The following is an 18658-nucleotide window of genomic DNA, read 5'->3' as shown; positions in this document are numbered from 1 at the left end:
GTTCGCTTGCCGCCGTGGTTAAAGTATGCCGGGGGTGGCAAAATGGCGCTATCCAAAACCGGCGCCGAGGCAACTGAGACGCACAACAGGCCATAGCTGACAGGGTTCAACGACGCCTACAGAGATTTCTAAGGGCTTAAAGACAAGAAGTGCAGCTATCGAGCAAGTGACCGCCCAAATGAACAGTGGGTCTACCAACAGTGTCTCCTCAACAACCGCTCAGCGGACGTTGCTGCGTATGGGCCTTCGTTGCAGGCGTTTGGTTCATGCATCCATGCTGATTGCTGTTAATCGACAACGAAGTTTAGAATTTGCACGCCAGTAGCGCAATTGGACGTCCACTGAGTTGCGACAGGTGACCTTTTTAGGTGAAAGATGGCGTTGGCGTGTACGGCTTGGAATGCCTGAAAGTGAAAACCCTACAACAATCGTCAGAAAGGTCCAGGCCGGAGTAGGAAGCATTATAGCATTCTCTGGGTGATCTCGTGATTCTGGAAGGCACACTGGATCAACACAAGTACACAGATGAGCCGAAACATTACGACCACCTGTTTAATAGCGTGTTGTTCCATTTTTCAGACAAATAGAGATTATGCTTGGCATGGTTACTACAAGTCCTTGACAGGATTCCAGAAGTACATGGCACCACATGTCTATGCACAGGTGAACCAATTCCCGCAGTTTATGGGATGGTGGTTAACGGGGACACAGCTGGAGCCCGATATGTGTTTCAGTGGGTACAGATCAGGTACTCGCAGTTTATGGGATAGTGGTTAATGGGCACGCAGCTGGACCCCGGTATGTGTTTCAGTGGGTACAGATTAGGTACTTGCGGTTTAAGGGATAGTGGTTAACAGGCACACAGCTGGAGCCCGATGTGTGCTTCAGTGGGTACAGATCAGGTACCCGCAACTTATGGGGTAGTGGTTAATGGGTGCGCAGCTGGAGCCCAGTATGTGTTTCAATGGGTACAGATCAGGTACCCGCAGTTTATGGGATAGTGGTTAATGGGCGCGCAGCTGCAGCCCGGTATGTGTTTCAGTGGGTACAGATCAGGTACTCGCAGTTTATGGGATAGTGGTTAACAGGCACACAGCTGGAGCCCGATATGTGTTTCAGTGGGTACAGATCAGGTAGTTTTGCTGGCTAATAAATCAGTGTGAGTTCACTGTAATGCTCCCCAAACCAATGTAGCACGATTCTGAGATTGCAACACGGACAGTTATCCTGCTGAAAGATGTCACCAGCGTAGGGGGAGACTTCAGGCATGAAGAGATGCAGATGGTCCGCAATAATGTTCACATAGTTCACTGCTGTCATGATGTCCTCAATTACCATCATAGATCCCGTGGAAGCCCAACTCAGAGTACCCCATAGCATAATTCTGCCATCACCAGCCTGCATCTTTGGCACGCTGCATGTTTCGTGTAGCCATTCGCCTGGATGACGGCATGTAAGGACCAGATCAACGAACTGGTGCAACAAGTAATGCGATTCATTCGAGAGGCGACACGTTTCTATTGATCCACTGTGAGAACTCAGTGATCCTGTGTCCACTACAGTCATAGCTGACGATGTCATTGGGTCAACACAGGAACACATGGGGGTCGTGTGATATGGAGCTCCATGTTAAACAACATTGCATTCTATCGTCAGATTTGCCACAGATCGCTGCCTATCCAGGATTCCATAACGGGAGATCCTCCGACCTCCGCGTTTTGTAATGAGACGTGGTCGTCCAATACCATACGGGTCACTCGTTGTTTCAACATCGTTCAACCACTTTACACAGATGCTCATGAGAGTAGTACGCCAACAGGCGACCAGCTTCGCCACTTCAGAGATTCTTGTTTTCAGCCGCAGTTGTTCCAGTTGTCACGACCGCTTATATCAATGGATTTACGCATTTCCGGCACGTATCCTCGCTATAATGACTGCCCATTCGTCTCTCTTCCACTTACATTCTTTCCTTCCTGCGTCACGTGCCCGTATCACCACCAGGAGGCATTAAACCTCGCGGTGGGCAGTGGTCATAAAGTTTGCTCATCAGCATATGTATGTATCCAACTGTTTGGGGACGATGCCCACCCCTACGTGCAGTTTATTTCTCCTTGGCATGATGGTATCTACCACCAGGACACTGCAACGTGTCACACAGTTCGCAGTATACGTGTGTGGTTCTAAGAGCACCAGGGTGAGTTTACCGTACTCCCCTGGCCACCACCCTCTTCGGATCTAAACCCAGGCGAGAATCTATGGGATGACCTCAATCGGGCTGTTCGCACCAGGGATCCTCAGCTGAGAAACCTAGTACAGCTGGCTACGACACTTGAGGTCGGAATGGTTCCACGACCCTGTCGTAAAACGATTTTTTTTTCGGAAGCCTCTGCAGTAATGTACAAGAGACCTATGGAATTGTTTGTTTTTGCTTTCTAACCATCAAGACTTCGGAATCTACCTAGAGACATTGGCTGGCGACGTCTGTTTCGCTTCGGCATAATGAGTGACTGACAAATTAATAAATCAAATGGCCGATCGGCCGAAGGATCTGAAACAGACGCTATCAGGCCGTATATCATCTCTGCTGTACTGTCTCTGTTGCGTAAGTACTGAAACAGATAACAAAGTATTATTCGCTTTCCACACAACAGTAATCAGTCACACATTCTGTCATTGCTCTCAAATATCAATTCCTATACACTGGAATGTGCACTAAACTGATTTTGCTGCTAAAGTGAAACGGTACGTAGCATCTAGAAATCAGACCAGGCATTCTCCCACCCGAACGGTAGTCTACCTGAATAAGAAGTTCAAGCTGTAGTTTACGTCCACATTTGGAAAATAATTTATATAAATTTTCTTTATTAATTCTAAAATAATTGCAATTGAGTGTGGTTCTTACTGCAGGATTGTAATTAGAGCGCGTTAAAATTACTTTTACTCCCATAAAACTTACTTAAAGCTGGACTACGACTAAATTGATTGCAGTTATACAAACTTCTGTGAAAAAATGCAGGAATCCTGCACCGCCGTTGTAGGCAAGATCCTAGTGGAGGTGGTTTGCCGCTGCCCTCCTCCGACCTGTTACGATGTGTCAAGTGTATACCTGTGTCGTGTGGATAACTGTGCTGAGTGCTTGACGTCCCCGTCCGACGGATGGATCACCGTCAACAGTATCACATGCGCTCACTTTATGAGACACTCCTGAGTGGTTTGGAAGAAATGGTTCAAATGGTTCTGAACACTATGGGAGTTAACATCTGAGGTCATCAGTCCCCTAGACTTAGAACTACTTAAACCTAAGCAACCTAAGGACATCACACACATCCATGCCCGAGGCAGGATTCAAACCTGCGACAGTAGCAACAGCGCGGTTCCGGACTGAAGCGCCTAGAACCACTCGGGCACACCGCCCGGCAGTGATTTGGAACTTAATCCAGAACAGTGAAGCAAAGACTGGTGATCAGGAACCTTACGCCACCACCCCTGCTCCCCCTTCCCACCAAATACTGGCCGTGCATATTCTTCGCCTGCAGGATTCGAACTAGCTTACCTACGAGTTGAGCGCCATGGTACAATCGTGTGTTAGGGACGGCGGCTATAATGGCGGGTCTTCCATAACACACTAAGATTAAATATGGAATAAAATAGTAATTTACCTATTGTGTAACCATTTTCTGAGTTTTGCTTTCCAGTTTGTTGATTATTACTTCCAGACAAACAGAGCACTTGAAGCTAGTCTCTGACGTCGGTGATCAGCGTCATGGCGACAAGAAGTCATGACGTTTGCAAGACAGCATCTCCTGGGGCGCTGGATACAGCCATAGGAGTGGCCGACCCGAATGTGGCCGAGCATGTGCCGATAACGACTAACTGACGGTCGCCCATTGTGTGTACAACCAAACTTGTTTGAACCTAATGTAGCTGTTGATGTGCCTTACGTCAGACCTAACTGGGAAGCACTCCACACTGGAATATCATTCCTGGCATTCTGCAAAATATTCTTTGTGCATGTTCTAACATCTGATTGATCTAACTGACACGTTTAGTTAAATCTCGTCAGTACAATTATTTGTTGGCATCAAGGGAAGGGAATACAAATTCACCAATAATTTTTCTTTTGGGTATAAGAAGTGCAACATTCTACAACGAGTCCATTTGGTTTCTCTATCTCATCTCTTCATCATACCCCTCCAACAACTCCAGCGCCATGGATGTCATTAGTGATCGAAATAAGTTGCATAAGAGGGGAACCATCTCCATGTTCGCCAGTCATAATTTGTAAAATCCATGGACACCTAAATCAGGTGTCGCATTAGGCTTTCAACTCTGCTTTTCCTCTCTACAGGTCTAGTTCTCTGAACACTGGAGCATCATATTCACTGACGATCTCAGTGACAACCAAAATCGCCAGCCGTTGTGACCGAGCGGTTCTAGGCGCTTCAGTCCAGAACCGCGCTTCTGCTACGGTTGCTGGTTCGAATCCTTCCTCGGGCATGGATGAGTGTGATGTCCTTAGGTTGGTTGGGTTTCAGTAGTCCTAAGTCTAGGGGACTGATGACCTCAGCAGTTAAGTCCCATAGTGCTCAGAGCCATTTGAACAACCAAAATCCTCCTTTTATCGGTTTTCTATAGGATGTTCCGTATGAAAACAATGAAACAATTCTGTCTTGGATGGCTTCAAAAGACCTAGTTAAAACAGATAACTGCAACAATTAAATGCTCGCCACACAGTGACGGTGAGGTTTTATCATACAATTTCGCCCTGGACAGTGGTACAGACCGGATGGCCTCAAGCTGGAAAAGGCTATCAGCAAAGGTGACTGCAATAGCCAGAGCCTTTCTTCCTCTAGGCACAATAAACAGGTCGCAGTGAGGTCCGTGTTAATAAAGGCTTTGGTAATGCGTTGTATAGAGTGTGTCTTAAGTTTTCTCTTGCTTTACGACTCGAATTGGTTCGGTGACTCACTATTAGCTTGGAATCAGTTTCTGGCTGTGTGTTGACAGGCAAAGTGTTCGTAATATTTGTTCACTATTGACAAATTTGCCGGGACTGAAGTTGTGAGTGATCGCAGCACAGCTGTTTCTGAGTCACGTAGTTAACCTGCTAGTGAAGCATCCACTTTGATAGTAAAGCAGACGCCAATCTAACGTTGAAAACTAGCAAGATTATCCTAACACACCACAACTGAAATATGACGATTAGATGGAAGAGCATTTGGCTGTTTATTAGCACTGTAGTGGCACATAGTCAAATTATGCAGGAAGTGCAAGAATTAACTTCCCTATTCAGCACAATATCTGTACCTGAAGTATCTGGCAAACATTTCATATATCGATCTTGAATTATTCCAGTGGTACTGTAATACACCCCTGGCGTTTGGTCAGTAACAGGACGGAAAAGAAGCTCACTTGCTTCCTTCCCCGTACAATCGGGAAGTATTTAATGAACTTTTTGGGTGATGAGCTACCAGTGATCATATTTAGGCTTTTGTGGGAGATAATACGAACTAATTGTGCAACATACAGTTGTTTGACTAGAAATTCTTATGAGTATTGCACGTACAAATTAAATATACAGTGTATGCAACATAAGACAGCAAGTGATGACAACCACCGGATTTTGAAAATGCAAATAGTTCACAAATACCAAACTGGATGAGCTGATCTTCAATTGAGCTGTGTCTCAGAATTATGCTGAAGCTTCTGTTGTTGTGTAACTTCCTGTGCAATTGGTCTGTTTCAGGTCTACTTGTGCCCCAGGTTTTCGCATTGCCACAGTTCGAAAGAGAACCTGAATTTCCACCAGATGCAGATGAAGACGACATTGAACCATGGTAATTTTCTCTGATTATTTTTTCTTAAGACTTGCTAAGCAGGTGCGAAGTGCTGCGATTCGGCTAGAAGGCGCTCCAGTTCGTGTCCACGTATTGTACAAAGCGAGGGACTCGGCGTGGTTACCTGGAATATTTTTAATGAGTAAACTGACTGCAATTCGTTTGGACCATTCTTGACATCGAGAGCCGTAATATATATTACTCAATGTTGCTGCAATAATGAGACTAATATTATTAAACTGTAATAGTCTCATCAAATATTTCATGAACCAGTGCATGCTGTATAGTTGAAGTACAGGGTCCGGCAAGGAGGTGTTACGCTTTCCACAACATTTTAACACATATTTTAAAATAAATTTCAAGTTTTATATTTCTCGAAGATTACAAATACATTGCCATTTAACAAACATAAAGCACAAATACGAAACATTGCAATTCAGGTGCAATGGCATCAATGTTGCGGCCGTTCTTGTCCAGGCATTGTTGCAGGCGAGAGGAAAAACTGTCCATACACCGTTCAAGCAGACCAAGAGTTAATTAGGGGAATTCCTCGAATTTCTCGAGAAATGACGTCTGAAAGAGCTTCAAAAGCCCGTGCTTTTTCAATGCAAACCCTAGTTGACAGTCACAGTGCGTCCATTTTTTCGAAAATAGTAGGCTCCAGTGATGGCAAATCGGGCTAACCTACACCACACAGTTACTTTCCCACTTATTAGGGGCCTCTCCTAGAATTCCCGTGAATTATTTTCCGACCAGTACCGGTCATTTAGTTTGTTCACAGCACCCGATTAATGAAAATGAGCCTCAAAACTCATTATCATTGTCAATTTTCAGGGTTACCAGCATCCTTTCTGCAGACGTGTGCTGCCGTAAATAGTCATTTTGCTTCAGTTGTTGAATCACCATGACTTTAAAACGATGACAGTGTAGGCAAAATTGCAAAATGCGGCGAACTGACCCGTCTGAAAAGTGCGAAGAGCGAGTATCTCCTACCACTGAACGTAAAAGGCTGGCCTCCGCAGCTTGTCGAACTTTCGCGATGTTTTCTGCTGTTCTAACTGTCCGATCACCTCCCCGAGCCGTTCCACGTCTCACCGTTCCTCTCTTTCTAAGGCTGTAGAACAACTTTCTTATTCTTGGGCGAGATGGGAGAGCACAATGTCGACCAATATTGAACTAATTACATAATCTTCGCTGCTTTTGCACTACCGAATGATCAGTTGCAATGAAGGTGTCGCAAAAACAAAGATGCGTTGTTAAACTGGCCAAGGCTCCATGGATACTGAAACGGCAACTAAAAAAACCTAAAAGTAATTGTAGAAAGATCAGACGTCAGACTGAGTTCCACTCAAAGAATTGTGGGAAAATAGAATTGTTCATCAATCTGATTTACTTAGGAGATAGGACTAAGAAAAGGAGACAGAGCAGATTAAAAAAGAAAAAAAGCAGCGCTTTTCGTCACGGGTTCATTTAGTAAGCAGGATGACCTCTTGAGATGTTCATCCAACTTAGTGGCAAACACAGCTATAGAGGCGTTGTTCGGCATGGAGACTTTCACCGTTAAAAAATCGAGAACGCACATTCTGTTGCGAAACAAGTAACGTACACTATGTGATTGAAAGTATCCGGACACCCCCAAAAACATACGTTTGTCATATTAGGTGCATTGTGCTGCCACCTGCTGCCAGGAGCTCCATGTCATAGTATGAGAGCAGAATGGGGCGTCCGCGGAACTCACGGACTTCGAAAGTGGTCAGGTGATTGGATGTTACTTGTATCATACGTCTGTACGCGATATTTCCACACTCCTAAACATTCCTAGGTCCACTGTTTCCGATGTGATAGTGAAGTGAAAATGTGAAGGGACACGTACTGCATAAAAGCGTACAGGCCGACCTCGTCTGTTGACTGACAGGAAAAAGAAAAAAATGGCTCTGAGAACTATGGGACTTAACACAGGAGGTCATCAGTCCCCTAGAACTTAGAACTACTTAAACCTAACTAACGTAAGGACGTCACACGCATCCATACCCGAAGCAGGATTAGAACCTGCGGCCGTAGCGGTCGAGCGGTTCCAGACTGAAGCGCCTAGATCCACTCGGCCACTCCGGCCGGCTGACTGACAGAGACTGACGACAGTTGAAGAGAGTCGTAATGTGTAATAGGCACACATCTATCCACACCATCACACAGGAATTCCAACCTTCATCAGGATCTACTGGAAGTACTATGACAGCTAGGCGGGAGGTGAGAAAACTTGGATTTCATGGTCGAGCGGCTGCTCATAAGCCACACATCATGCCGGTATATGCTAAACGACACCTCTTTTGGTGTAAGGAGTGTAAACATTGGGCGACTGAACAGTGGCAAAACGTTGTGTGGAGTGACGAATCACGGTACACAATGTGGCGATCCGATGGTAGGGTGTGGTATGGCGAATGCCCGGTGAACGTCATCTGCGTATTGTAATGGCAACAGTAAAATTCGAAGGCGGTGGTGTTATGGTGTGCTCGTGTTTTTCATGGAGGAGACTTGCACTCCCTGTTGTTTTGCGTGGAACTATCACAGCACAGGCCTAAATTGATGTTTTAAGCACCGTCTTCCTTCCTACTGTTGAAGAGCAGTTCGGGGATGACGATTGCATCTTTCAACACGATCGAGCACCTGTTCATAATGCACGGCCTGTGGCGAAGTGGTTACACGAAAATCACATCCCTGTAATGAACACACTTCGTGCCAGGCCTCACCGACCGACGTCGATACCTCTCTTCAGTGGAGCACTCCGTGAAGAATGGGCTGCCATTCCCCAAGAAACCTTCCAGCCCCTGACTGAACGTGTGCCTGGGAGAGTGGAAGCTGGCATCAAGGCTAAGGGTGGGTCTTTAAAAAGAGATGGGGCCCCTCCACGCCCGCACCAACGTGGTGACCAAACCAAAAGTTCTACTGTCACCTCCGTAAACGTGTTAGTTATCTAGTGGGTGGATCACAGGATGCTGGGCTGTGATGTTGTCCGTGCGTCTGGGTAAGGCTACGCATTAACACGGTCCATCAGGTGATAGATAGTGGACGAAACGCGAGTGAGGGTAGCGATTTGAAGAGCAGAGGGAAAAAAGTGCCATGGCTCGTGCCGTGGGAAAAAAAACCTCTGCGACAGTGGGATGGGTAGTAAGAGCAGTAGTGGCTTACTAGCTGCGATAGTTCATGCAAGGTTGGATTTGTTAGTATAGGTATCATGCATCATTACCGTGACAGGCGATGGCGATGTGTCCCAGTTGCTGCGGCTGCTACTTTCCTGGAACAATCAATATCGTTATACAGTAGTGGGAGATCGGCCATAGATCATCTCACTGTGTGGGGGATGTGTGGAGCTTGTTTGCATGCAGTGTACGGTACGGCTTCCCTGTATGGTGCCAGTTATTCGGCAGTGTATTTCAGCTGGATATCCAGTAAATGCGTCTGATTAACAGGGGCTCGCCTGTGCCGTTATGTTTGCGTAAGCTTGGCCATAGATGTTATGTCCTTGCAAGTATGTCTTTTGGTCTTTTATGTTTCCATCTATGGTTGTGGTCGTAGTTCCCCAGATTCAGAATAAACGGGTTCTGCGAATGTCTGGAGTTTCTGTATAGTCTTGTGGTGAGTTTGTGGATTACCTCCGTGAGAGTCTCAAGTCGGTATTCCCGGTGAAGGTCCGCGATGCGTGTGTATCGTGGAGCATTGCTTATGATTTTGAGTACCTTGTTTTGTATGAGCTGCAGACGGCGCAGGCGTGTAGGCGCAGCGTATCCCCAGACGGGAGCTGCGTACGTCATCAGGGGTCTGATAAGTGTCATGTACATGGACCTCGACACCCTTCTGTTCAGTGTGCTACGCCTGTTGAGCATAGGATAGAGCTGTTTGAGCCTCGCGCTAGCTCGGTTGGTCATGTGTTGTATGTGTTCCCCCCAGAGTAATTTCCGGTCCAGCCAGACACCGAGGTATTTGACTTTCTCGCGGAAACGTATTGGACGTGCATGTAGAGTTATTGGTCTGCAGTAGCGGTGTTTGCGCAGTTGCTTCGGTCTTCTCGTGAACAGAACGGCTTCGCACTTGTCGACGTTTACTCTAACACGCCACTTCTCCAACCAAGGCTCGGCCACTCTGAGTGCAGTCTGTAGGCGTGACGTAATGTTTGATGGTTTCCAATCTTGCGCAAGGATGGCTGTGTCATCCGCGTAGATTGCCATCATTGTGTTGTGTGTGGTTGGGAGATCGTTTATGTAGAGGTTAAACAGTAGGGGCCCTAGGATGCTTCCCTGGGGTACTCCCGCGTGTATATCGTGTCGTGTTGACTGTTTTCCCTGCACGTCAGTGTTGAAACTCCTGTCTGTGAGGTATGAGTGTATTAGACGCAGCAGCCCGTCGGGGAATCCCGCGTCGCTGAGTTTGCGGATGAGGCCGTTGTGCCATAGACGGTCGAAAGCCTTTTCGATGTCCAGGAACACTGCCCCTGTAGCTTTGTTTATGTTGAAGCCATGTGTTATGTGTTCAACGACCCGTAGGAGTTGTTGTGTTGTGGAGTGGTGATTTCTGAAGCCGAATTGCTCCGGTCTCAGGATGTCATTTGTTATGCAGTGCCTAGTGATGCGTTTGAGAATCAAGAAGGGTGGGTCAACACGATACTGAATTCCAGCATAACGGACGGAGGGCGCCCCGAAATTGTGTCATTTTCAGCCAGGTGTCCCGATACTTTTGATCACATAGAGTACTGCAGAAAGGCTTGGCCGGAATTTAGCCACTGTACATGACTGCTGACAGCGGTGGTCATGAGAACTTACGGTCGTAAGAGGACTGGGCTCCAGACGCCCACATGGCACCACCGAGATGGAAGACATTGGGTTCGGCGTGTGGATATGGCTCGTCGTACTGCATCCGCAGCAGGAATTTGATCTGCAGTTGGCATCACAGTGACACAACGAACTGTTACAAATCATTTTCTTCAAGGACAGCTCCGAGCCAGCCAGACGCTCTGTAGCGTGCATTCCACTGACCGCAATCCACTGCCATTTGGAACTTCAGTGGTGTCAAGTGAGAACTCGTTGGAGGGCAGGGTGGGGTCTGTTGTGTCTCCTGATGAAAGCTATTTCTGCCTCGGTGCCAACTGAGTGCCTGCAACCAATCTGTCCGCGTGCCAGACACACTGGACCTATACCTGGAGTCACCATCTGGGGTGCGATTTCGTATGACAGCAGGAGCACTCTCATGGTTGTACTGTGCACCCTTACTGCAAAATTATACGTCAATCTGTTGACTCGACCTGTTGTGTTTCCGTTCATGAACAGCATTCTAGGAGGTGTTTTCCATCAGAAAATCGCTCGGCCACATACCGCTGTTGTAACTCTACACAATGTCAATATGTTGACTTGGCCTACTCGATCACCAGATCTGTCTCCAGTCGAACAACTCCAGTGTCATCCACGAGCAGTATTAATCGTCCCTGTACTGACCGACCAAGTGCAACCGGCATGGAACTCCATCCCACTAAGTGACGCCAGGCACCTGTACAACCCAATGAATGCACGATTGCATGTTTGCTTTCCACATTCTAGCGATTACACCGGTTATGAATGCACCAGAAGTTCACATTTTCAGTGGTATATTTTGTCCTTACATTAACCTATGATCTTGCAGTGTTAATTACTTATATATGTTACCTAGACAAATGTATTCCAAAAATTTGATTACTCTACATTAATTATTTTTTGGTGCTGAGATTTTTTTCATCGGTGTATGCTAATTCGAATGTGATAAAAAAAATCCAAAATGTCTACTTGCCCTACCAAAAATTACATGAATGGCATATTCTAAAAGTAAAAAAAGTGATTACTAGCATTTAAAAAAACCACTGGGGTGTCTGTTGTGCCAGAATACAAGAAGTGTACAACACAAATTTAGTGATATAACTCCTTTGCAGACCAGACAAGAAAGAATTACCGAATATGGGAATTTATGTGTTGGTGTCGCAGGCGCTTGAATAGTACAGTTAACGCCACGTCCTCAGAAAATGAAAACTCTGCCGAAACTCGACGGAGAGTGGAGAGGGTGTTCGTTCGTGTAATTGGAAAAGTCGCAACGACGAAGCAAAAATCTCCACATTCGTTGTACTTTCACTCGGCAATTTCTTGTCAGATCTACAAATGCGTTATTTCACAGAATTTGTTTCAGCAGATTTCTTCTATTGTAAGGTCGTTTTTTTATTTATTTATTTATTTTTTTTTCTTACGCACCCGCGTTAACTCTCCTTAATCCTTCAGTGAATGACAGATGATTCGCTGTAGCAGTACTTTCTTTCTCCTTCTTCCTTCGATTCACAACGCGAGAGTAAAACAAAAATGTTGTCTGTACCCCACCTGATACTCATTGACAACTCTCGGTTGTTCTTAATGGGCCTAGCACCGAAATCAGGAAGCAAACTGGTTTTGGCGACTGCCTCATGCACTGACTCTTTAAACTGAACAGTAGTGTGATCGAAGAATAATCCAACTGAATAAAAACGTTTAAATTGTTTTCAAGCGGTGTGTAATTTATGGATGACTAACCTGCACAACCGAAAGAAATAGGGGAATGCCGGGTAACATCGGACAAGAGCCGCAGTAGCGACAGCATCTGTTGCGTCTCTGCTGTGTGGAGTACATAGGAACAAGACCAGTCACGTAATTCTGAATCAAAACAGCAGTACTTTTCGTAGTGGCAACAAATACCTGTTCCTAGTGAGTTTTTCGTTGCAGTAAATGAAGACAAGACTTTAATGTTTAGCAAGCAGGTTATATTTTATTGTATCTTTAGATACGCTACTGATATTACTCCCTATATTTCAGGCTATGACAACGTCTGTCCCAAATAATAACCTATCATAACGGTACGTTCGGGTTGTGTCGGACAAAGGAATATCAGGTTGTACCAGACAAAACAGAGAGCAACAAAACTTAAGTTTTTACATTTTATTTATATAAAAGGTAAAGAATATTGCATAAAACTATCAGGGGTTGTGGATAGAAAATAATGATGAAACTGAACTAAGGACAAGACGACGAAATATACCAAGGAGATAAAATTAAACCTGACGAGGAACAGAAAAACAGCAGGAGCTGATAACACTAATACAGAACTTATTAAACATGGATGTTTAATGTTGGAACCGAGACTGCTACACTTAATAAATGAATATTGGAAACTGAAGACGATACCTGACTCTTGGAGAGCGACGGAAGTAATATCATTCTGTAAAAAGGGAATTAGGGAATTGGAAATGCCTGTGAAAACTACAAGGGAATACGTCTGCTGAACACTGGCTGTAAACTATATGGACGAACAGTTAATAAAAGACTGGAAACAAAATCTGACGCCCTCTTGCTGAAGGAAAAGATGGTTTTAGAATAGGACGATCCTGCCATTGCAGCATTAAAATAGTTCAGTAGATAACTGAAAAGAGACGAGGACGTAATCTGTGAATTATATTATAAAAAAGCCTTCGACAGAGTGAATTGGTATATGCTATGGAATGGAATGGAAAGACGATGTTATCCTAAACACTTAACACAAATGATAAACAGCTTATATTTAAATAGCAAAATTATAATAAATATAGGCAAAGAGGGAACAGAACCAATAGCAGCTAACAGAGGAGTGCGACAATTTGGCAGTCTCTCGCCCACTTAATTTAATGTATATACTGACTACATTGTTAGACAATGGAAAGAAGATGTTAACTCAGGAATAAAATTAATTCCTAAAAATACATATTTGAATACTCTTTCATGATGACCAAATAATTTTACAAAATACGGACGAAGGTTCACAATTTGCTCTACAACGTTTGGACTCAGTATGTAGACTCTATAACTTGAAAATATCAGAAAGTAAAACCAAAGTTATGGCTTTTAAAGGAAAATGCCAAGTACGCTATAAAATAATGCTAAATGGAAAATCAATTGAACACGTAAATCAGTTTCAGCTTTGAGGATGTGATGTAAGTTATGAATATGATAATGACATCTCCAATAAGTTAAATAAAAATTTCAATTGCTATGTGGCTCTGCACATAGATCATTAGCCAGTAAAAGCAGGAAAGACACAAAGACAGATTTCTACAAAGTATTGGCAACATCTATACTCACATACGGACGCGAGACCTGAACTATAACGAAGAAAGGCAAAAGAAGTATACAGTCAGCTGAATGGAACTTATAAGGAAAGCTAAAACGATGTACTCTGAGAGATCAAATAAAGATTTTCGAAATAAGGAAATAATCAAACGTATTTTGCATGAATGAGAGATTAGAAAACGGGATAACAAATTGGAAGAAGATTATTGAAAAAACGAGTGCACAAAGAAAAAATGTTCAAGTCTGTGTGAAATCTTATGGGACTTAACTTCTAAGGTCATCAGTCCCTAAGCTTACACACTACTTAACCTAAATTATCCTAAAGTGAAACACAAACACCCATGCCCAAGGGAGGACTCGAACCTCCGCCGGGACCAGCCGCACAGTCCATGACTGCAGCGCCTGAGACCGCTTGGCTAATCCCGCGCGGCCAGTGCACAAAGACTAGTAAGAAATGTAATACCTACAGACCTGCAGGAAGAGAGATACAGAAAGACCTAGGAAAAGGTAATTTTGTGAAAACAGATCAGGCTGTACGCCTACTCTTTGAAGTGAAGCAGACGGTGAAGACGTAGAAGTTAGGACATAAAGAAGATGAAAGCAACATCAAGAAAGCTACACAAAAGCCAAATTTCTAGAAATGACAATCAGGGGAGCGAATGAGAATATTCAGCTACGGTGATGAACTTAAAGCTTTGTTGCGAAAACAGATAAATGGCTATGAAACCAAGTGTACAAAACAATAAGTTTTTTTCCAAGAAAATTAACTCCTGAAGAGGTAACAGTATTATACGCTCAAAAACTTAGATAGGCAGCTTATCCCTTTGAGTAAAGTTGAGTAGAAATATGCACAGCAACTGAAAATAAAGCATCCGTTCAGTAAGACTGAAATGAAAGTGGGTAAAGACTTTTACTGCTATTTTATGGAAAGACATGACATAAGCTTGAAGACGTCTGAAACTACGATTTTGCAATGGGTATTAGGTTTCAGATTACAGTTTAATGTCTGGAAAGACAATTCAAAAATTTAAACAACCAAAACAATAAAGGTGAAAAAAAATATTTAAAAAAAATACATCGAACGTATATTCTTACGACACTGAGTTTACTTTAACGAGAACAATGTTCCAATACATCTCTCAGAAAATATAACCTAGAAAAAGCTTACTTTTTAGATACTACCCGATCTTCCCCTCTAGTGTTAGGCATGTTGCGTCGTGTTTCAAAGCTTGTACACATTCTCACTGTTGGACTGAAACAGCGAACTGTTACCAGGTTCCTGACGAGAGGCTGGCCTGGGAATGAGGTACATCCTGACAGGTGGCAGCCTGACGACTGGCGCCCTCCCTTCTTCCCGCACACGACCAGCCGGCACCAGCGTTTCTTCACGACCACGACCAGCCGGCCGCCGCGCCGCCAGCAGCAGCCCAGACGCCCAGAGCTGGACTGGCCGCCCCCACCTCCTCAGGATTTGGACTGGCGTCCCAGGCCTCCTCAGGGACCTCGGCCAAGCATGAGGCCTCCCACGCCTTCTGTTGGTGTCAGGCGTACCACGAGCCGGCCCACCACGAGCCGTCCAATGACGAACCGCCCAATCACGAGCCGTCCAATCACGAACCGTCCCAATACGAGCCGTCCAACCACGCCCAGCGCTGGCGCCGCGCCCCAGGACTGCAACTGCCCGTCCACCAACGAGTTCAACCCCGTCTGTGGCACCGATGGCGTGTCATATCCCAACCCCGGCCGCCTTCGCTGTGCCAAAGACTGCGGAAAACGTAAGTCAGACTCTCTATAGACGAAAAGTACAATAAATTATCATTAGTCTCTTCCTGAGGGATATCAAGCCAAATTCTGTTCAATTGGGACACTAGATCGTCAAAATTCCGAGATGGATGGAGGGCTCTGCATATAATACTACAGACATTCTCAGTTTGGAGATCCATATATCTTGCTGGCCAAGGTACGGATTGGCAAGCACTTCGAATTGAGCCCCGATCACCAGCAAAGGCGTTTCTATGCGTCCTCTGAATTTGACGTCATTCAGGCTATTCTTTCAGGCTCTCGTAATATTATGCAGTTTTATTTTGAGTCCAGTTTTTCTAATCCTCGATAGGTTCTCTTACTGAGGAGCCAGAAATGCCCAATTTTGGTATTTTCTGAAACATGAGGATGTTACTTGTTTCATTCTCACTGGAACCGCAGACCACCTGGCGTCCTGTTGATGCTGCATGGTAGACTACTGTTTTATATGTATCGAAAACGAAAAGAATTCTCGTGTATAGTTGAAGAACTATTCTTAAGGAATACTGTAACACATGTTTACAGCATGACAAAAACAGCGAACTATCAAGAACACTTGTATGATGCCAATTTCATTTTGTACACATACACACAATCGGCTGGTATGTAAGTAAACAGAGTTGCAGTTGTCTGTCACAAAAAGAAATGCCGCCAAAGTGCATTAGTGTAGTCTATATCCTCTCACTGAAGCGAGAAGCCATGTGCCAGAGGAATGGTCTATGCAAAGATGAGTAATCAGGAACTCATCCCATCTTCATGGCTGAAAGTAGGTACTCTATGGCCACATAGTGGGCTTTACAACATGCAGCTTATTATCAGTCACTTCCAGCCACTAGTTTTCCCATCGGCGCATGACTTTGGAGCTCAACAGGAGGTGATAGCATTCAGGGGGGATAGCACAATAAAATACTGAGGATTGCTACACATCTCCTTGGCTCCTACATTCACCCTTTTCGTTCCCAGCAATACCTATATGTCCAGGTACCCAGCGGAAAGACACCTCCTTCCTCAGCCGTTGTAGTTGAAGGAGGGCGTCTTGGATATTAAGGACTACTTTATCTGCTGGGTACAAGCGTTGTATAGAGTGAAGGCCACTCATAAAATCGGAAGAAAGAAGCAATTTAGCACTTGAAACCCACCTCGTCTCTCCTCTAGTTCCTGCAAGATGGCACACGGTTCCACATAAAAGACAGTAGACTCTCAAGGCAGTCGGATCTTGAGGACATGATCAGGGAAAACCGCAGAGCAACCAATGGAATCCCACCGTTTCGACACATCCATAAAGAAGTCAATTGTGGTGCTCAGTTAGAATGGCAAAAAATAAAGTATTGAAGGATATGCAGGACTGCAATCTCTTCTGTGCTGCACTTGATCCACAATAACTCTGCGCCTCTGCAGTAAACAGGGTGGCCGACAGTTAATACCCTGGATGTGGGATTGTGCTTGCTCCACACCAAGCGACACCAGCATATGCAGCATGCAGATCCCAAATGGCCTTTTTGTCCATGGATTATTGGAGAAAAGGCTTTCCAGGTTGGACAAGCAACAGAATGGTATACAGGTGAAGTTGGAGCTGTGAGGAATTTACATGCCTGTCATACCATGAGGACCTCCCACCAGATGGCGACTGGAGATTCCCCAGACTCAGCACAGAACTGTGTAAGACTGGGTATGGGTCTGGTCCTGTAAGCACCTGCGGCCAGCCTAATCCCCTCATGGGTGTCAATAATCTTCAGGTAAAAAGGCCCCGACAACCTTTACGCTGTCCATCCATAGCCTACTCGTGTATGCACAAAAGCCCTATACAACTGTAGCAGACACTTCCTGTCTGGTCCCCAAGGCATTTGGGAAAGACACTGTATGATATTCAGCCAAAAATGAGGCCCAGAAACCTCTCTGAGTCTCGAAAATGTAGAATGGCGTCCCTCATATACAAGACATGTAAATTAAAAATATGATGAGAACGGTAAAATGAACACACCCGCACTTATCTGCGGAAAACTGGATGTTGCACAAAAGCCCTATAAAACTGTAGCAGACACTTCCTGTCTGGTCCCCAAGGCATTTGGGAAAGACACTTTATGATATTCAGCCAAAAATGAGACCCAGAAACCTCTCTGAGTCTCGAAAATGTAGAATGGCGTCCCTCATATACAAGACATGTAAATTAAAAATATGATGAGAACGGTAAAATGAACACACCCGCACTTATCTGCGGAAAACTGAAAACCCGTCTTTGTAGCCCACTTCTCTAATCTCCATACTGCAAGTTGTAACTGAGCAGTCGCCGTTGCAACACTGGAAGAGGAACAGAAAACACCAAAATCGTCCAGAAATAAGGAGTACTTAACAGGACTCCATAGGTAGATGCGATACTGTTTGTGGCTATGGCAAAGAGGGTGACACCTAAAACACTGCCCTGAGATACACATTCTCCAGCTCAAATCGATCTGACAGTGTGTCACCAACTAGGGATCCAAAAAGCACTTAGACTGGAAAGACCATCTAAAGATGGGGAGGTGGCCACGAAAGAAACTCTGATGCAGTTGCACGAGAGTACTGTGTGTCTAAGTAGTATCATATGCCTTACCAATATCAAAAAAATTCTGAAATAGTGACTGCCTGCTGAACAGCTCTCTGGAGGAGTGTCAGGTTGTCAACAGTGGACCAAACTCTCTGGACTCAATACTAAGAGTGGCTAAGGAGTTGCCCAGTCTCTAACAATGACAAAAGATGATGGTTAACCATTGCTCCAATCTCTTTCCTACACAGCTCACTAAGGCAATATTCTGGTAACTACTGGGACACGGGTGGTACTTTCGTGATTTGAGAAGAGGTATCAAAATTGTCTGTCCATGAGTTAAGGAAGTGACCTGTCTG

General features: G+C 44.8%; 1 protein-coding gene across 1 annotated transcript in view; it reads left to right on the top strand.

The window, feature by feature from the left end:
* Positions 1–18658, top strand: part of LOC126132108 (salivary glue protein Sgs-3-like) — an 89670-nt gene that overhangs the window by 65633 nt on the left and 5379 nt on the right. Inside the window, exons 5-6 of the mRNA XM_049915178.1 lie at positions 5747–5837; positions 15254–15753. Of these exons, the coding sequence (XP_049771135.1) occupies positions 5747–5837; positions 15254–15753 (591 nt within the window). The remainder of the gene's footprint in view (positions 1–5746; positions 5838–15253; positions 15754–18658) is intronic.

This window comes from Schistocerca cancellata, chromosome 1 (assembly GCF_023864275.1).
Source record: "Schistocerca cancellata isolate TAMUIC-IGC-003103 chromosome 1, iqSchCanc2.1, whole genome shotgun sequence".
Classification (NCBI taxonomy): Eukaryota; Metazoa; Arthropoda; class Insecta; order Orthoptera; family Acrididae; genus Schistocerca; species Schistocerca cancellata.
This window is presented reverse-complemented; position numbering and strand designations above follow the sequence as displayed.